This window comes from Pelodiscus sinensis, chromosome 3, assembly GCF_049634645.1.
Source record: "Pelodiscus sinensis isolate JC-2024 chromosome 3, ASM4963464v1, whole genome shotgun sequence".
Taxonomy (NCBI): Eukaryota; Metazoa; Chordata; order Testudines; family Trionychidae; genus Pelodiscus; species Pelodiscus sinensis.
The window spans coordinates 158,035,863-158,057,058 of record NC_134713.1 but is presented as its reverse complement, the minus strand read 5'-3'; the positions used below and the strand labels follow the sequence as shown (position 1 = coordinate 158,057,058).

At 43.9% G+C, this 21,196-nt stretch overlaps 1 protein-coding gene across 6 annotated transcripts in view; it reads left to right on the top strand.

Annotated features, from left to right (window-relative positions):
- Positions 1-21,196, top strand: part of CDC42BPA (CDC42 binding protein kinase alpha) — a 329,094-nt gene that overhangs the window by 248,872 nt on the left and 59,026 nt on the right. For 5 of the 6 annotated variants that reach the window (XM_075925322.1, XM_014570971.2, XM_075925320.1 and 2 more), the window contains exons 20-22: positions 8,796-8,887; positions 11,552-11,628; positions 12,807-12,854. In XM_075925322.1, coding sequence (XP_075781437.1) covers positions 8,796-8,887; positions 11,552-11,628; positions 12,807-12,854 — 217 coding nt within the window. The remainder of the gene's footprint in view (positions 1-8,795; positions 8,888-11,551; positions 11,629-12,806; positions 12,855-21,196) is intronic. The other variant, XM_006118059.3, reaches the window with a different exon arrangement.

Here is a 21,196-nt window from a genome sequence, read left to right as displayed (position 1 = left end):
CAAACATTTCACAGCTTTAGGGCTGACGGAGTAACAGACACTTGTGTGTCTGTCTCAGAACATGTATTCCTTTCTACTTCGTGAACAGGCCTAATGATTTGGATGGACAAAAATCAATTTTTGCATGTTGATTTGTGCAGGAATAAAGTCTGCTTACTGAGATTTAAGAATTCTTCTTTCCTTCACTGATCCCTTCTTTACTTCAGTTTCAGAATTCATTTGATTAGGAGGACTGGCCAAAGCAGAGGATTAGTATTGAGGAATAATGGGGCATTTCACTTGTAGGTCATCAATTGTAATCTAGCCAAGGTCAGAAGTTAGCAAATGTTGATACCTAAGAAGGCTTCTTGGTAGCCTGCAGGCCCGCTGACATGGAGGAGCAAAGAGGGCAATTGCTTCAGAGCCCAGAGATTCAAAGGGGCCCAGAGCTCCCAGTTGCTGCTGTGGCAGCAGCAGGAGCCCTAGGCTCCTTTGTACTGCTACTGGAGCACCACTGCACATGGCTCTGAGGACTGCGGTGGGTGCGCTGCGATCTGGGTAGCATTCTTGGTCCTGCCCCTTTTTTCTTTCGCTCTTCCCCATCTGGGGGCACAGAGTCACCTCCCCTACACTTTGCCCCAGGGCCCACATTACTGTCAGCTTTACTGGCAGTCTGAAAATAAATTTGGTGGTATGAGTCTAGTTTAAACATCCACCACTGACATTGGTATTGATTGCTCAGACTACCAACAAAGGAAACAAAGAGACTAAGAACAAAGCAAGTATAAGAGCTGAATAGCTTTTTATTACCCCAAAAAGTGAGCCTTCCAAGTCAGACTTGAGCTTATTGTAAGAGAACTGTGCACTGCCACTATGTATGCTGCCACTATTCTGTTGGAAATTAGAGGACTTCAGTTTCCTGGGTTGTCCTACTGGAAAAAAATGCCCTATGATGTGTTTTAAAGAAGCCATACTAGTAACTTTTAGAAGCCTTTCTTTTTCTCTTTCTCTAAACAAGGAGACTAGACATGTCTATGAGTGTGTCTGAAATCTCTGTGTAAGGTATTTATACCATAATATGCCTGTCACTGTCCAATAGTATCTAGGTACCTAAACAGTAGACATAAAACATGGAAAGGGCCAAGAGTGGAGAATGGAATAAAGAACTGATGCATGAACACAAAATGTGGGAGAAGTGTTGATTCTTCTTCGAGTGGTTGCTCATGTCCATTTGAAGTAGGTGTGTGCGCTGCGTGCACCACGTCTTCCGGAGCGTTTTCCCTAGCGGTACCCGTAGCGCCAGCAGGGCGCCCCCTGGAGTGGCGCCGCCATGGCGGGGCATAAGTACCCCTGCTGGCGCTGCCCCACCTCAGTTCCTTCTTACCTCCATGTCGGTCGTTGGAGCGTCTCTCTCTCTATAGCTGTTAGGCTTAGATAGTTTAATGGTTCCCGTTTCTCACTTTGTAAATAGTTGTGTAGTTAGTTAGGTTTTTTGTTTTGTTCCTTGCCCCCCTTGGGGGTAAGGAATGCCAGGGCCGCAAGGCTTTAAAACGTGCGCTGACTGCGGGAAGTTTATGCCCAGGGGCGACCCACACGACAGCTGCCTTAAGCGTCTGGGTGAGGCCCATTTGGCAATAGCCTGCAAGATCTGCAAGTCTTTCAAGCCTCGTACTAGAAAGGACAGAGTTTCCCGCTTGAAACTTCTTCTTATGGAGACGGCGCTTCAACCGGCACCGCCGGACCAGCCTGCGGTGCACAGCACACCGGCCTCCACACGCGAGGCCGTACACCGGCACCGGGCGTCGGCGGCAAGCTCCCGACACCGGTCTCACCCTCCCCCTTCTAAGAGGGTGAAGAAGTCCTGGGGCAGATCCCCGTCCAAGAAGCCAGCATCAGCTGGACACCACACCGCTAGCTCACCGGTGCGCGCCTCTCCTCTGGTGCACCGTCGGCACCGAGGAGGGCTAGCGAGCCCGGGCCGCTTGCCCTCTCATCGTCCGTCTACGCCGGACACCTTTGAAGCGGCACAGGACTTAATCAGCCTTACGACCTCCCCGCCGTCGTTGGTTGACTCGGACGGGTCGAGGTCGCCCACGGGGCAAGCCCCAAAGGCGCCGCTATCGCCCTTGCATGACCAGGGTCAGCATGCTAAAGTGGCATATGCGTCGGGACCAACCACGCTGGGTTTGGCTCCCACTACTACTACGGGCTCCTTCACGATGCCGGGTCGTCATTCCCAGGGAGCCTCTAGCCATGGCAGGTCGTTGCTCTCCAAGTTGCCAGAGCCCTGCTTGGCCGTACCGGTGCCATACTCCCAAGGCTACCGTCTCCGTGCCATCATCGGCACCGGCTTTGACTCAGTGGTCCACCCCAGTACCGGGCATGGGCACCCCGGTACCGCTCCAGTCGGACACGATTCGGTCGGCATCGAGCCTGAGCACCTCAGTGCCGTACCTATTGGCCACACAACAGGCACCAGGCCTGGATACCCCGGTGCCAAAGCTACAGTCGGCGCAACCGGCACCGGGCCTGGACACCCCGTTGCCGCAGCCACAGTTGGCGCAATCGACACCGGGCCTGGGCACCCCGGTGTCACAGCTGCAGTCGGTGCAATCGGCACCGGGCCTGGGCACCCCGGTACCACAGCCCCAGACGGCACCGCTTCCACTATTTCAGCCATCGCAACCGGCACCGAGCTTGAGCACCTCGGCACCGCAGTTACTGGCAACGCAGCTGACACCGGGCCTAGGCACCCCGGTGCCGCAATTGGCGCACACGGCACCGAGCCTGAGCACCTCGGTGCCACAATTGGCGCACACGGCACCGAGCCTGAGCACCTCGGTGCCGCAACTGGCGTACACGGCACCGAGCCTGGGTACCTCGGTGCTGCAAATGCTGCCTCCAACGGCACCGGGTTTGGGCACCCCGGTGCCGCAGTTACTTACTGGGCAACTGGCACCGGGCCTGCGCACCCCGGTGCAGCAGCTGTTGGTGCCATCGGAGTTCGCCGCACCGGGTCTGGGTCCCCCGGCACCGCAGACGACCCGTCCACGCCGTGCACATGCAGGCAAGCCAGAGTCGATGGCCAGGTTTGCACTTCGCTCCTCGTCGGCTCCACCCTTCGGTCCCCGTCTAGGGCGCCCACCTCCCCTCTCCCGGTGCCACAAGACACAGTGGCACTGCAGCCATCGGTGCCGGGAGCAGCCCCTACGGAAGCTCGGGCCGCCCAATCGGCACCACAGTTGACCGCGATGGCCCCCCTGTTGGTCCAGGAGACATCGGCGTCGTCTTCCCCCGATGAGGCACTGGCAGACCCGGCGCCCGAGCTGCCATCAATGGATGCCAGAGTGCATCAAGACCTCCTGCAGCGCATGGCTTCCAACCTGGCTGTTACGGTTGAGCCCATAATTGAGGATACCGACCCGATGGTAGACATCCTCACTGAGGACACCCCTGCACGATTCGTGCTACCACTTAACAAGACGGTTTCAAAAATTACTAATGCCCTGTGGCAAACGCCAGCGACTCTGACTCCTACCCAAAAAGGGGTAGAAAGGCATTATTTCACCCCGCAGTCGGGTCACGATTTTCTGTACTCCCAACCCATCCCGGGATCATTGGTCGTGCAAGCCGCGGCCCAAAAGGAGAAGCTTCCCCAACCCGGTCCTTCACCGAAGGCAAGGGAACCTAAGAAGCTGGACTTGCTGGGCCGCAAAGTATACTCTACGGGAGCTCTGCAGCTCTGTATCGCTAATCAGCAGGCGATGCTGAGCAGGTACACCTTCAACACCTGGCGGGCAGTCGAGAAATTTAAGGACCGACTCCCAGTGGAGGACCGCCAGGAGTTTGTAGCTATGGCCTCCAAGGGTAAAATCATCACAAGATCTGCCCTCCAAGCGGCTTTGGACACCATGGACTCGGCAGCCCGCACCATGGCGACAGGTGTCGTTATGCACCGTGGGGCGTGGCTACATGTTTCGGGGATCCCCGCGGATGTCCAGCACACTATCCAGGACTTGCCTTTTGAAGGGAAGACATTGTTCTCGGAGCACGCAGATTCCAGGCTCCATACCCTAAAGGACACTAGGTCGACCCTGAAGTCCTTGGGCATACATACGCCAGCTACTCAGCAGCGTCAACTGCCGTTTAGGCAGCAGGGTAGAGCGCAGGCCCAGTCCCCCCGTGGGGACTTCTGTAGGTGCCGCTTCTGTAGGCGCCGCAGGCCCAGATCCCCCGTGGGGACTTCTGTAGGGCCTCCGGTGGAGGTTCCGGGGCGGCCGCGCACCCTCAAGGGTCTAGGGGTCAACGTCGTCGCCCCAGGTCAGATCCCCAACGGGCAGGCCCTTACGGCCCTTCCAATCAGGGCAAGCCTCAATTTTGACTTAGAGCTAGAGAGTCCCATACCAGTCTACCGCCCGGGCCCCCCATTCGGGGCCCGGCTTTCCCGTTTTGCCCAGGCATGGGCACAAATAACATCAGATGCCTGGGTCCTCAACATTGTACATTCAGGCTATTCTATCCCATTCCTGGGCCCACCGCCTTCAAAACCCCCTACCTTGTCCCTAACAAGGGACACCCCTCACGAACACATCCTGCTTCAGGAAGTGGGGGCACTCCTCGAAAAAGGGGCAATAGAAAGGGTTTCCCCGCACTTGCAGGGCAAGGGGTTTTACTCCCGTTATTTTGTTGTCCCAAAACCAAAGGGGGGTATCCGCCCTATCTTGGACCTCCGGTTCTTAAACAAGGCGGTGGTGAAACAAAAGTTCAGAATGGTAACTTTAGCCTCGGTCATCCCAGTACTACAACTGGGCAACTGGTACGCGACTCTCGATCTAAAGGACGCCTACTTCCATGTGGCTATCAGGCCCAGTCACAGGAGGTTCCTTCGGTTTATGGTGGGCTGTCACCATTTTCAGTTTACGGTACTCCCCTTTGGGTTGTGTACTGCGCCAAGGGTGTTCACGAAATCTATGGCTGTGGTTGCCGCCTTTCTGAGCAATCGGGGAGTACATGTGTTCCCTTACCTCGACGATTGGTTAATCCGAGGTCGCTCGTACGAGCAAGTAGAAGCTCACGTGTCACTCATAAGAGCTCTCTTCTTAAGGCTGGGGCTCTTGGTGAATGTCGAGAAGTCATCCCTGACCCCCTTCCAGAGCATAGAGTTCGTGGGAGCTCTACTCGATGTGAAGATGGCCAGAGCGTTCCTGCCCCACAGCAGGTTCCTTGCAATAGGGGAGCTGATTTCACAGCTAACCCGGTCCCCCATCACGACTCCCCAAGTCTGCTCCAGGCTCCTGGGACATATGGCGGCATGCACTTACACGGTGTGACATGTCAGGATGAGGATGAGACCTCTGCAGGCTTGGCTGGTGAAGGCCTTCTGCCAGTCCAAGGGCCTATGGGACTCCATAGTCACAGTGCCCCCGGACATTCTGGACTCCCTACTCAGGTGGACCCAGGAATCCGTGGTGCGCAGCGGAGTTCCCTTCAATGCCCCTCCCCCCTTGCTGACCCTGGTCACCGATGTATCCAACCTAGGGTGGGGTGCACACCTCGGGGGCCACAGAACTCAGGGCCTCTGGTCCCCGTCCGAACGGTCCCTGCACATCAACGTCCAGGAACTGCGAGTGGTGAGGAAAGCCTGCGAAGCATTCCTGCCGAGGCTCTCCCACCGCTCCATCCTGGTACGTATGGACAACACTGCAGCGGTTTTCTACCTCAACAAGCAGGGTGGGGCACATTCCCCACCTCTGTGCAAGGAAGCCCTGCTGTTATGGCACCTATGCATCATGCACAACATCTCGCCCCAGGCGGAATACCTCCCTGGGTTCAAGAACCTGCTTGCAGACACACTGAGCAGATCCTTTGGAGCCCACGAGTGGTCGCTCAAGGATTCTGTACTCAGCCAGGTTTTCCACAGGTGGGGCTATCCCCACCTGGACCTATTTGCCTCGGCACACAATACAAAATGAAGGAACTACTGTTCCCTGCTGGGGCTGGGGAATTTTTCCAAGGGAGACGCCCTAACGACCACGTGGCCAAAGGGCGTCCTCTACGCTTTTCCCCCATTTCCACTAATCTCCAGGGTGTTGACCAGAGCGAGAACTTTCAGGTCCTCGATCATCCTCATAGCCCCCAGGTGGCCCAGACAGTTCTGGTTCCCCATCCTGGTGGATATGCTGGCCCGGGACCCCATAGCACTCCCTCCAGTTCGGGACCTGCTAACCCAACCTTGGGACGGAGGAATAATGGTTCACCTGGATCTCTGGTCTCTCCACCTGACGGCCTGGTTTATCCGTGTTTGAACCAACCGGAAAGGGAATGTTCCCGACAGGTACAGATGGTGCTACTTAGCAGCAGGAAACCCTCTACTAGACGGTCGTACGCTGCCAAGTGGCGGCGCTTCTCGTCTTGGGCGTCCCGGAGAGGAGTACAGCCGTCCTCGGCTCCTATTCCAGCTATTCTCGACTATCTCTTTCAACTTCGTTCTTTTGGCTTGTCTTTTTCGTCTATTAAAGTCCATGTGGCATCTCTCTCCGCCTTCCATGTGGGTACGGCAGGAGCCTCTCTTTTTTCTAACCAGGTGGTTAAAAGATTTCTTACGGGTTTGGAGAAATTGTATCCCTCGGTGAGGGCTCCATACCCTGAATGGAACCTCAACCTGGTTCTTCACAGGCTTATGTCCCATCCCTTCGAACCCTTGGCTACCTGTTTGCTGAAGCACCTTTCATTGAAGGTTGCTTTCATAGTAGCCATTACGTCTGCTAGAAGGGTATCAGAGTTAAGGGCGCTGACCATAGAGCTGCCCTACCTTGTTTTTTCTCGTGATCCTGTGAGGCTACGACCTCATCCAACCTTCCTCCCGAAGGTGGTTTCCCCTTTTCACCAATCGCAGGAGATTTATTTACCAGTGTTCTTCCCTAAACCTCACGCATCCCCTAAGGAGCGTGTTCTACACTCCCTGGATGCCAAGCGAGCACTGGCTTTTTATATTGACCGAACCAAGCCCTTCCGTAAATCCCAACAGTTGTTCGTCACATTTGGGGGAAAGGGAAAAGGTTCGCCTGTTTCTACCCAAAGTTTTTCAAGATGGGTGGTGCAATGTATAGCAGAGTGTTACCAACTGGCGGGTAAAACCCCGCCCAGGGTAAAGGCACACTCTACCAGGGCGCAGGTGTCCTCGGTAGCCTTCGGTGCCCAGGTACCTATCACAGAAATCTGCAGGGCAGCCACCTGGTCTTCCCTCCACACGTTTACAACGCATTATGCGCTTCCTCAACAGGCCAGGGAGGATGCAAGGGTGGGCTCTGCAGTCCTCGAATCTGTGATGTAAATATGTAAATATATAGATCTCGTCGTCTTTGTTCTGGGTTGGTGACTTGTCACTGTTTATTTGTTCAAATAAATCTATTTATTGTTCACCTTCCTTTATGACTCTGGTGCTATGACTGTTCCGACCCCTCCTCCTTGGGGTTAGCTTGGTAGTCACCTACTTCGAATGGACATGAGCAACCACTCGAAGAAGAAAAGAACGGTTACTTACCTGTAACTGTTGTTCTTCGAGATGTGTTGCTCATGTCCATTCGACTCCCACCCTACCTCTCCTTCGTCGGAGTATCCAGCAAGAAGGAACTGAGGTGGGGCAGCGCCGGCAGGGGTACTTATGCCCTGCCATGGTGGCGCCACTCCAGGAGGCGCCCTGCCGGCGCTACGGGTACCACTAGGGAAAACGCTCCGGAAGACGTGGTGCACGCGGTGCGCACACCTACTTCGAATTGACATGAGCAACACATCTCAAAGAACAACAGTTACAGGTAAGTAACCGTTCTTTTTTTTGTTTTAGCTGGATCTGATAGAAAGGTTGGAGATAAGAAGTCATCTGTTTTATGACAAAATGTATTTTTAATGTGTGTTTGGGGAGACTGGAATGTATTCCTTCCAATCACTGTACAAGGTATTTAGCCACTCAATTCTCATTAACACCAATGACAGTTAAGGAGCTAAAAACCTACACATCAAGTTGATAATGGACCTCTTAATGTTTTAGATCAGGCTCTTCATAGAAAAAAAAAGGCCTTGAATGTTTAGGCAGTGCAATCTAGCACTAGAATTGGGAAGCAGAACTTCTGAGTTCCATCCTTGACTATACCACTGATTCATTATGTGATTTGGGTCTAATCAGTTTCTCTGCACCTCAGTTTACCCATCTTTAAAAGCAGCAATATAAACCCCTTAGACTAGAAGAATAACTAGCATTTTAAAAATGCTTAGAACTCCTTGAATGAAAAGTGCTTTGCATGTATATATTAATAATATTTGATTGTGAATCAGAAAATTCTTGAGGAGAAAACTAAAATGAGTGTGTTATTACCAAAATGTTTTATGCTCTCCATTGTGAATATTTGAAAAGAAAAAAACTTTCAATATACATTATATGAAACGTAATGAATTGGCAAATAAAAATAGCTGTGTTATGTTTATTTTTAAATGTGGTCTTTTCCTCTTATTCCCAGAGCATGGGTTCTCAGCTGCTCATAAATTAGAGACATGGGTCAAGCTAATGGTTAAACAAAGGCAATAATTCACACCTTTTTCAAGGTCCTGTACTAAACAAGTCATAACAGAATTCTGAACTTACCCTTTCATTTAATGATATCATGCTTTGTTTGACAACACAACTTGAGTGGCATTGATTTTAACCAAACAGTAGTTCAAATAACATGCAAAGATGAACACAAAAAAAGGAGAATTTGTGATGCTGGCTCTCAATAATTGTTTTTTTTTTTCTTTGTTTACCCCTTCCCCCTTTTTTTAAGTAAACTTCAAGAGTCAGAAAAGAAGAACTTGGAACTGTTGTCAGAAATTGAAAAACTGAAAAAAGAGACAGAAGAACTTAGATCAGAAAAGGGTATGGCAACTGGTGTATCAAAATAAATGAGAATATACTGCATAGTAGTGGGTATATCTTATCAGTTAAGAGTATCATCTTTTGGTGTAAATTCAAGAACCATGATGCTGAGATATTCTGGCATTTAAAATGTCTGCACAGCTATTACATGGTAAAATGTACCTGCAGCAAATGTGTGTGAATCTGTTGTATAATATTTTGGAGTTTTCTTGGTGCTTCTGAAGCATAAGACTCATTTGTACTTGAAATGAATTAGTTTTATTTCAACTTGTACATAGAGTTGACCACTATATAACCCTTAACAGTACATAATATTCAATAAACATTTTTTCTTTGGTAGATAAGGTTTTTTACACTTGAGTGTAGTCAGTCCGTCCTACCCATTTCTGAATTATCCAGCTAAATCTACACTGAGAGGAAACCATAGCAGGGGCATTGATAAAATTCAGTGGTGTTTTTTTCCTGCAGTAGATTAGTGCTTACAGATGGCAATGCAGTCATAGACAGAAATGATTTTCTAATTTTTGCCTTGCTGTGATTGAACCAGTGTTGCTGGAAACAGAGACTTTTGAGTAATATCCAAATACATGCTAGCGTACTGAGAGGTGGAGTTCAGAGACTCAGCTGACCTGGTGTAGCTATAACATTTATGTCCTGCTATCCAGGCTTGAAGAAACAATTGCAGATAGCATTGTTTCAGGTAGATGGAAATTAAAGCTCTTGTGTCACTTTCCCAGGTGCAACCACTAGTACTTAGAACAACAAAACTTTCTAAATTTGTGGGAGATCTGTTTTGCTTAGATTCAAGGTATTTTATAGGGTTTGCAATCTCAAGGCATTCCACAGAGAAGTGTCTGCTCCAACTCCTTTTCACCTAGTGTAGCTAGGCCTTTGAGTTATGACAGCACAAGAATACTACACAATTCAGAAATGACTGCTGCTGATTAGCTAGTAAGAGGAAATTATTTATAGTACTGATTCTTGCTCATTTTGATGCTTTATATTCATATTCAGAGTAAATATAATCTTGATATTTATGGAGATGCAAAATGGGAATTTGAAGCTAACTTGTTGCTTTTGAAAACTTGTCCTTGGTGATGATTGTTTTCCATATGTTTGTCCTCCCATTTATAGTTTCATGAACAGTACACAACTACTATGCTCCCAAAAACTGATTATTAATCTGCCTTGCAGCACTGAGTCATACAAATAATTTATAGTTAGTAGTTTACCTAATCTGGTATTTTCCAGTGTTACATTTTTGTATGAATAGAGATAATAGTTTAGTTCTAATTCAGAAAAGATTGTAACATTTATTTTGAAAACTTCTGGATCAAAAAAAAATCCATTATTAGTATAAAAATATCTTGATGGCTAAAAGATAAATATTACAGAGGATTCAAGGGCATTAATTTCGTGTGATAGAGCAGACTAACTCACTGTGCCTTGGCATTGTTTCCTAAGAAGGGGTAATTTAGATTAGCAGATGCATCCTTGGATAGGGGCTGGATAAGTATATTCTAAAACACGGGAGAGTGAGAAAATAACACAGGAAAAAAATGATTGCATAGCATGAAAACTTCTTTGAGAAATGCATTCAGTCTTGGTTTTGGAGTTTTGAAAGGGAAGTGTTGTATGCTTGATATTTTAGAAGGCGAAATCTTCTTTATAATGTTTTAATTTTTTAATTGTGAGATAGATATGGATTGAACAGTGTAACATCCATCCTTGTTGGAGAAGGAAGTGTGATGTAATCTCTCTCACACACATATCTCCTCTCCCACATTGTAGTAAAGAAACATAGATGTAATGACAAATCTGTTGGGAAAACAGCGATTCAGGCATACTCTGTGGTCATCTTATTATTCTTAGAACTTATTAGGTATTTGTAATTAAACTGTCCATTAATGAGGACCTGAATGATGTCAAGAAGAGAGATACTGGGCTTGATTCACCTTTAGGTTGTCCCAGTCCCTGTATCTTCATAGGCTGTAGACTCCTCCTGGTGAAAAGACCACCTGGAGTAGTACAGTTATAAAGCATTTTCAGCATTTCCACCAGAACTCACCTGTCTTAAATATTTAAAAGTAGGTGGTGCCGGCTGGGTGTGGCGTACTTTCAAAGAACCCAGATTAAGTGTTGTTTCAGCATGTTTCCTAGGCAATCAGCACTGGCATACCTTTCTTAGAACCTCATGCACAAGCTTAAGCTGCCTTTTCCTGACAGAATTTCTAGAGAAAGCAGCAGTGCAAATCTGTACCCTCTCCCCACCCCCCAGGGTGCATGTCTTCTAGGACATAGAAACCGTACTGGTACAAAGTGTGAAATGAGCCACGTATATGCATATATGTGAATCAGTATTAATATATTGCAAATGGACATATACACATGCATTACACAACCTATATACATATGTTCACTATATCTAATAAATCATCTTGGCATTATACACATCAAGGGAAATGAATATTCAACCATATGCTGTATACTCTGTGCATGTGTGTTTAAAAGGTACCTTCTTGAGTAGCAGACCCCGCATGACAGCCTGTAATATATTTTAGAAGATGATTCAGATGAACACCTATAACCAGATTCAGCAGGACAAAGGGCCTCCATGAAATAGTCATTTTGCTGTAGCTTAAAAAACTTGCTGCTGTTTTCTAGGTGTAAAGCACCAAGACTCACAGAATTCTTTCTTGGCATTTTTGAATGCTCCTACCTCTGCTCTGGATCAATTTGAAGTAAGTGTGCAGACATTTGAATTTCTTTGGCAGTCATTTACATATTTTTATTCTTGCTGTTATGCTGGTTGCGTCATGTAGGTTTTTGCTTAGTGGTTAATATTGGCTCTTAACCCCATTATCCTTCTATATTTGCAAACCATTTTATGTTATAATAATAATTTATAATTGTTTATTATACCTTCTCCCTGCTCTTGAATAGCTGGTAATTATGGTCCGTTCTTTTTAAAGGTGATGCATGGTAAAATGTGAAACTCTAAAAGAAAGATGAAGTTAAATTACCTTTAATTGTAAAACATACTTAGCTAACACAGATTACCTGTCTTCCATTCATTTTTATAGGAATTTGTAAACCAAGGGCTAAATACTGCCTTTGGATGTATTCGCTTCTGTTAAGATCAGTGGTACCATGCATGTGTCCAAGAAAATCAGAGTAAGACCGCAATAAAATTGTTTATTTCTTTTGCAATTTTTAGATCAAAGTTCTGGCAAATAGAAAAACAGAAGAAAACATAAAATGGAAACATATTTCAAACCTCCTCTTATTTATTAGAAGTAAACCTTATAAAATGTCTATAAAATATTAGGACTGAAATCCTGTTTCTATTTTAAGTCAATGACCAAATTCCCACTGACTTCATTTAGGCCAACATGCTATCCTTAATATCAAATCCTATCCTAGAATTTGCTCATGGCTCCTACAGATGTCAACAGAAGATGCATTTGGCTATTTTAATACAGGACAGTCTGACCCCTACAATTTAAGGAAGAAAATAATTTATTAAATTTGAAATTTTTTACTATTATCTTTTAAAGCATATTCACTGTTTCCTAAAGTCATTGCATTCACCACATCTGATGTTTATATTTAATTTGCTTTTTTATGATTTATGAGATGTAGGTTTTAATACAGAAATTCTGTCAGAATGGGCAAATATTTTTGTTGGGTGAAGGGTAGAACTTTTTTGGGATGGATTATGGATCAAGTGCCTAAGAAACCAAAAGGCAAATAACAAAGACTTCACAACTTTAACTGATATAATTGTTACTTGGCATTAAAATCTTTTGCAATTTTTCGTTAATTGTTTTTGCAATACATATTGCATCATTTATTTTTACTGAATAGTTCTCTTCATACATTTCTTTCTGTTTCTTTACCTGTTGTGTTTGTTAAATAGGATTCCTTTTCTTCTTCTTCATCCTCATTGATTGATTTTATGGATGATGTAAGTCTTTGACCTTCAAACCAGTAAATCCCTCAATAAAAGAAATTGGTTGTTTGATCTGGCAAATTCAAACATAATGCAGTCAATTTTAAGAATTGTATGATTTCAAGAGTATCTGAGAGCAGCTTGAATATAGTGAGTTGGGGAGGGAAGGTATAAATTCACACAGAGAAGTTTAACGAAACAACCAAAACAAAGAAAAATACCCTGATTGCAACTAAATACACATTGTCCCTTATTTATTCACGATCCCTTTTGGGTTCAGCCCACTTCCATGCTCTGAATTCTTTGGACACATGGTTGTCCTGCCTCAGTTTAAACCATTCCCTGTCTCCCAACTCCTAGCTTAAACTCACACACAAAGAGAGCAAGCAAGGTATCTTATACGATTCAGATTTCAGCACTGTATGCCATTGGTTCTTCTGGCCCCCTGCTAACACCTGTAACTACCTGAGTTTAACTCTTTAGTCACCGAATGCTATCCAGCACTCCTATCGATCATAGGGAAGGTGCTGTAAGTTTTGTCAGGGCTAGTCTACTAAACTGTCAACTATTCTCAGTCCTCTTGGTAACAGTTCTGAAATCATCAGTGATATTTAATTTATTTCACTATGTTGTTGCATGTTATACCCATTTTCACGAATTGATGGCTAGCAATTTTTAATCACTTTCCTGGGTTTTTTTCTGTTTGATGACTAATTTTCTCAAATAAATGATAGATTGTATGTTATTAATGAATTACTCCTAAAATTAGGTAGCTATCAGTATAGCCATCTATTTTTGTTGTCATTTGGCATTTGTTTTTAATTCAGAAAAACATTGAAATATGTGGCATTGGTGGCAAACTTAGTGAATCATTTTAAAAGCTGTAAATTGACTGCATTATTTATTTTCCAGACCCGAGTAGTAGGCTAGTAGATTTAAATACTTAGAAATGTTTTGACAAAATAGGCACCTTTTACCTTCTTTATAGAACTCTCCATTATAACACTGTTTGATATAAGGTTATGGTCTAAGCTGTATTAAAATGCCATATAATTAATTGTGTTGTGAAAACACCATTATAAAATTGAAAATGGGATTCTATCCAGAATGATGAAATAAAAAGGATGTAGTGCATAACCATAATCTGATTATAACATTTCATATCAGAAATTCTTTAAAATATTTCTTCTGATGTATATGGTTTATTCCTATGGTTGGAGCACAAACTATGTGAGTGCATATTTACGGTACCACATTAGAAGTATTAGTCTGTGTTATCATTAACTAAGCCAGAAAGATTTCTTTTCAGACATCTTAGAAATATCCTTATGTTTAGAGTCACCAAAGTAATCTTTGTCATGATAACTTCTATCCTGTTTCTGTGATTGGGTTAAAGAAGCATTCTGCTTTGTGAGAGAGAGAGCCTTATGAAAAGGTTGCTTACCTCAACCAGTTCTTTAATATCAACTGAGAAACATGATCATTTAAAACACATACCATACCGTCTTCAAAGTTTGTTTGAAGAGTAACAAGATCAATGTTTGGGAGACTAGTTGAAATGACCTAGCTTTGTGGAAGGGACCTAGACCAATTTAGGGAGGAGATGAGGGGGAAAGAATTGCTGTTTGGCTTTTAGGCTTAAGCTGAAAGGCATCAACAAATCAGAAATAATATTTATTAAAGCAGAGAGAGCTTTACTAAAACGAACACAAATACATTATTTCTGCAAGGAAAAGCATTTTATGCTACTTTCAAATAATTTACAATATATCCAGCATAAGTCTGGCAAAAGTCCTTGATGTGTTATCCATTGGGTCACATCACATCTGTAATAATATAATATAATTGTGCATAATGCCAAGCTGTTGATCTTGTGGCATGTGCAGGGTTAACTGTCAAAAGAGATGTGTTCCACTGTGGAGTCATTTGTTTTAGAGGACGGTTATCTTGATTGGGCCACCAAGATTTAACTTTCTCCTAATTATGATCTTAAAGTTCTTGGCAGGACTCTAAATATCACTGTATATACTATTAAAGATAGATGGGTTAACATTTTAATACTTAACATACTGAACATGAGATTTTCATTATTGGGTCTTCAGGCTGAGCTCAGTGGGAGCTCTCATCTCAATCTACAGTAGGCAAGAGGAGCTTGGAACTGTGGTAAGGAGGGACAGAGAATAACATAGGTAACAGAAATAGAATACTTTCTCACTCTGCCAAGAAGCATAAAGAGGTTACCATCTTTCCAAGTGAGGATAGAAGCCATTGCACACAAGTGAGAGAGATTTACTTAATTTCATTTGCTTGAGGTCTCTTCCAACCCTATGATTCTATGATTATCCTGTACACCAACGTACTAGCTAGAGCTGCTCAAAAAATGTAGGGGGATAATTTTCCATCAAAAAAATGCAGTTTTGTCAGAATGTAAATGTTTTTCAGAAACATACAAATTTTGACACAATTTTCAGTGGGCAAAAGTTGAAAAGAATAATTTTGACTGTCTTGTTTCATTTTGATAATGTTGAAATGTTTCATTTTAACTTTATTATTTCAAGTTTTATATGAAAATATAAACCTTAATGTTATGTTTATATTTAATTCAACATTATCTTAACTGAACATCGGGATTCTAAATCAATATTTTTCAAAATTTTTGTCCTGCAGGAAATGTTTTTCTTTCATTCTAATTTGGAATGAAAGCTGATTTCAGAAAGTTGAAATTCACCTTAGAATGAACATAACATTTTCAAGCCATCTCTCTTATTAGACCCTCCAGTTAATTTTTAATGCATCTGATAAACATTTAGATGGTATCATGAGCTTTCTTGGGCACAACCCACTTCAGATGACTAGAGTGGTGGATGTCCAGAACCGAGATTAAATAGGTGAGAAGGGGGAGGGGGAATGGGAGGCAGGACAAAAAAAGGCAGTGGGTATATAAATATCAAAGGAAAAACCAAGCTGGTATGTAACAAGCAAAACTGATAGTATTATAAATACTTAAAGACTGGATAGTAAAGGCATCAGATAAGGACCATTAGTTAGCATTTAAAGAGGAAGGGTACTAACACCAGAATCTACGCAGACAAAGAACCATTGGCACCTTCATTGATTGGTTGGTTGATAATGTCCAAGCCATCTCAATTCAAACGGTGGGGCATGAGAATTAAACTTGTGAATGAATTGTAGTTCCAACTCTTCCCTGTGTATTTGGCTTGTGGAATTGGTCTGTAACAAAACAGCAACTTGGAGATCTCTTAATGAGTGGACAGGCAGATTAACGTGTTCACCAACAGGTTTCTGTATGTTCCCTTTACGGCTCTCTGATTTGTGTTATTGATTCTTTTCCATAGGGACTGTCCAGTTTGTCCAATATATATTGCAGTGGGGCATTGCTGGCATTTGATGGCATAGATCACATTACTGGATGTGCCGTTGAATGAGCCTCTGATTTAGTGGCTTATGTGGTCGGCTACAGTGATGAATTCACTTGTATAGATATGAGGGCAGAGTTGGCAGGGATTGATTGCAGGGCTGGGTTCCTGGATGCTTATGATGTAGCTGTGTAGCATGGTTATCAGAAATAATTTGTTTCAGGTTGGGGGGGTTGTCTGTAAGCGAGAATAGGTCTTTCCCCCAAGGCCTCTGAGAGTGTGGGATCACTTTCCAAGATAGGTTGTAGATTGTGGATAATGCATTGGAGGGGTATAAGTTGTGGACTGTAGGTAATGAGAAGTAGAATTCTGTTGTGTTCTTTTTTGGGTCTGTCTTGAAGTAGTTTATGTCTGGGTACTTTTTTGGCTCTGTTGATCAGTTTTTGCACTTCTTCAGGTGGGTATTTCAGTTTTAGGAATGCTCTGTATAGATCCTGTAAGTGTTTGTCTCTGTGGGATTGGAGCAAATCCGGTTGTATCTTAGGGCTTGGCTGTATACAATAGATTGAGAAATGTGTCTGGGATGGAAGCTGGAGGCATGAAGGTAAGTGTAGCGGTCGGTAGGTTTCTGGTATAGGGTGGTGGACATTTGTCCATCATTTAATTGTACTGTAGTATCAAGAAAGTGGATTTCCCGTGTGAACTGGTCAAGGCTGAGGTTGATGGTGGGGTGGAAGTTGTTGAAATCCTTGTGAAATTCATTGAGTCTCTTTCCTGTGAGTCTGTATGATGATGTCATCGATGTAGTGTAAGCAGAGTAAAGGTTTTAGGGGGTGAGAGCTGAGGAAAGGTTTTTAAAAGTCAGCCATAAAAATGTTGGTACATTGAGGTACCATGCAGGTGCCAATGGCTGTGCCGCTGACTTGAAAACACAAATTGTCTCTGAATCAGAAGTAGTTGTGGGTGAGTACAAAGTTGCAGAGCTCTGTAATCAGGTGTTAATTGCTCTCATTGGGGATGGTGTTTCCAATGGCCTGTAGTCTTTATGTGAAATGTTGGTGTAAAGGGATTCTGTGTCCACAGTGGCCAGGATGATACTTTCAGGTAGGTTACTGATGTTTTGAAGTTTCCTCAGGAAGTCACTGGTGTCACGGAGGTAGCTAGCAGTTCTGGTAGCATAGGGTCTGAGGAGGGAGTCGATATAGCCAGATAATCCTGTTGTAAGTGTGCCAATACTTGAGACGATGGGTCATCCGGGATTTCAAGGTTTGTGTATCTCGTGTAGCAGATAGAAAGCTCCTAGTCGGGGATTGGGGGGATGTTAGTGTAAATTTGTTCCTGAGAAGCATCAGGGAGCTTCATGAGCAGTTGTTTCGGGTTATTTTGGTATTCTTTAGTGGGATCACAAGAGAGAGGCTTGTAGAATCTGGTGTTGGTCAATTGTCCGGGTGCCTCCTGTTCATAATCTGTTCTGTTCATGATAATTATAGCGCCCCCTTTGTCAGCCTCTTTGATTATGAAGTTAGAATTGTTTTTGAGGCTGTGTATAGCATGACTCATGCTATATGTTGTTGTTTGCTGACAATGTCAGCTCAAGCACGTTTGCGGAAGCAGTCGATCTAGAAATCAAAGCTCTCGTTACGACTATTAGTAGGGGTCCACATAGAAACCTTCCTCTTGTGGGATTGGCTGGGGAGAGCAGCAAGGTCAGCGTGTTGTACATCGGTGTGTTGGAAATATTCTTTCAGGCGGAGGTGACAAAAATAGGATTCCAGATCTCCATAGAACTGAATCCTATTCATAGAGGTAGTGGGGCAGAAGGAGAGTCCTCTAGACAGGACAGATTCCTCTGCTGGGCTGATAGAGTGGTTAGGTTGACATTGTTACTGGGTGAGTTGAAAGTATCTGGAATGAGAGATCCTGAGGCATATAGCAGTTTGGATAGTTTGTTGTCCTTTTTCTTCTGAAAGGACATTGAAGTGGTCCTTGAAGGTGGTTTGCTGAATTGTAGTAAAGCCTGGAAAAGATTAAGTGTGTGTGGATGGTTTTTTTATGATAGTTTCTAATGTTGAGAGCTCCTCCTTGATTTTTTTTTCTGTTTGTTGTACAGAATGCTGATAAGGAGATTCCTGAAGTTTTTGTGGGGTTTTTTTGTTTGTTTGTTTTTTTACAAGAGTGTGGCATAATCTCTGGCTGTAGTCCGTGGTGTATGTAGAGTGTAATGGGTTTTTCACCCTCACACCCTTAGATTAAACAGGCAGCATATATATTCATTCATAGTTAGCTTGGTTTCATGCTCCAGGCCTATTAAACAAGTTTTATTTCAGTATAGCAATCAGAATTGTAAAAAGTAAAATAGGAGTCTTAAAAAATACCACTGTAATCAGACATATCCTCCTTCTCCCATTTTGTTCCCCTGACTGACAACAGTAGCTTGGAAGAACAGTGAGAGGTTTTTGTAGCAAGACTTGAAGGGAATCAAATCTAGACTCTGGCAAACCAAGGAGGAGTGTGAATTCTAAAAACCAAAGGCCTTTCACCTGCCACTTGCCCCTACCCAATCAAAGCTGCTAGCTAGAGTTTCTCAGGATATTGCAGTTACTGCAATATCACTTTGGACATGGGGTGTTTGTTCTCTTGAGTAGACATTTCTAACTGCCTTTATCATCTTCTCCCGGCATGCAGCAACTGTATGCTCCCCTTATACTGGTAATAGTTTAGAGACCAAGACATTATGCTAAACTTTACCCTCATTTTATACCCTTTGCAAGCCCACAGAAGGGCATGTAATTTCATGGGTGTGAATCACTTCAGAATTTGACTCGCTAAAAACATGCTTGACAAATTATCTATTTATATACAAAGGCAGAGCTTTGGCTTGCATCTCTGCCATCCAAATAATTTAAATGTTTAGAGCAAACTGTGAATGATTGTAGTTTATTCTAATTATATCAACCAGGAACACTATAATTTTCCTATTTCTATCAGAGAAAAATAAAAATAGATGCCTGGGCTCCAGCTGCCTGTCACTAGTGCCTGCAGATGCTTCAGGGGAAAAAAAGCCATCTCACTGTGCTGCTGATTCACTGTGCCTCCCCTCCCCATATTAAATAGCAACTTGGGCTGTATTTTAAGGGTAATGATAGTGATCATTTTTAGTGGAGCCTACTGTGACCCTGGCAAGCATTTGCCCTGCTTATTGCAACAGGGGGAGGGAGGGGAAGTGTTGTTTTTAAATAATTGTAAATGAAATGTCACTGCCTCCTGACTGACTGAAGCTAGTGTTTGATTTAGGTCCTATCCTGTTATCGGTCCTTGCCCAAAACACCCTTTGGCTTCAGCTGGACAACCATACATAGAACATTGAATCTGGCCTTGATAAGCCTCCAATGTACGAACCAGATCCACAACTTTCCTAGTTAATTCCTTGATTGCTCTTTGCCACATTCTGAAGGGTAAATCCTGGTTGCACCCATGTATTGTAAATTATAGACTCATAGACTTTAAGGTCAGAAGGGACCATTATGATCATCTAGTCTGACCCCCTGCACAGTACAGGCCACAGAATCTCACCCACCCCTCCTAGAATAATTCTCTCACCTATATCTCAGATATTGAAGCCTTCAAATACTTTGAAGACCCCAAGATGCAGAGATCCTTCAGCTGTGATCTGTACCCCATGCTACAGAGGAAGGCGAAAAACCTACAGGGTCTCTGCCAATCTACCCTGGAGGAAAATTCCTTCCCGACCCCAAATATGGCGATCAGCTAAACCCTGAGCATGTGGGCAAGACTCACCAGCCAGACACCCAGAAAGTTCTCTATAGTAACTCCTATCATCCCTCCATTGACCTATTTTCCACTGATAATGAATGGTCAATTAGTTACCAAGATCATGTTATCTCATCAAACCATCCCCTTCATAAACCCATCTAGTTTAATCTTGAAACCAGATAGATCTTTTGCCCCCACTACTTCCCTTGGAAGGCCGTTCCAGAACTTCACTCTCCTAATGGTTAGAAACCTTCGTCTAATCTCAAGTCTAAACTTCCTACTAGCCAGCTTATATCCATTTGTTCTTGTGTCCATGTTGGTATTAAGCTTAAATAATTCCTCTCCCTCCCTCTAATATATTTAAAGAGTGCAATCATGTCCCCCCCCCCCCCCCCTCAGCCTTCTTTTGGTTAAGGTAAACAAGCCAAGCTCCTTAAGTCTCCTTTCATAAGACAGGTTTTCCATTCCTCGGATCATCCTAGTGGCCCTTGTACCTGTTCCAGTTTGAATTCATCCTTCTTAAACATGGGAGACCAGAACTGCACACAGTATTCCAAATGGGGTCTCACCAATGCCTTGTATAATGGCACTAACACCTCCTTATCTCTACTGGAAATACCTCGCCTAATACATCCCAAGACCGTATTAGCCTTTTTCACAACCATGTCACAATGGCGGCTCATTGTCATCCTATAATCAACCAGGACTCCAAGGTCCTTCTCCTCCTCCGTTACTTCCAACTGATGTGTCCCCAGCTTATAACTAAAATTCTTGTTGTTAATCCCTAAATGCATAACCTTACACTTCTCACTATTAAATATCATCCTATTGCTATCACTCCAATTTACAAGATTATCCTGTATGATATCCCGATCCTTTTCTGAATTGGCAATAGCTCCCAACTTTGTGTCATCTGCAAATTTTATCAGGTTCCTTAGGTTTGGAAGAATTGTAGTGCTTAGTGATATTTTAAACTGAACACATTGAGCCTTCAAGAGAAGAAATTATCCATCTTTTACTGAAGAGAAAGGTATTTATTGTGGAAGTCCTACATGTGTGGCCTAATGTAGTGTACACTGTAAAACGTTGTCTGATGTAAAGTTTTAGGATTTGAAACAACTGTTTCTTACCTATGTTTTTTCATGTTTTTTCCTCGTGTTGTTCTCCCATATGAGTAACATCTCCAAAATATGTACAAAATATTTG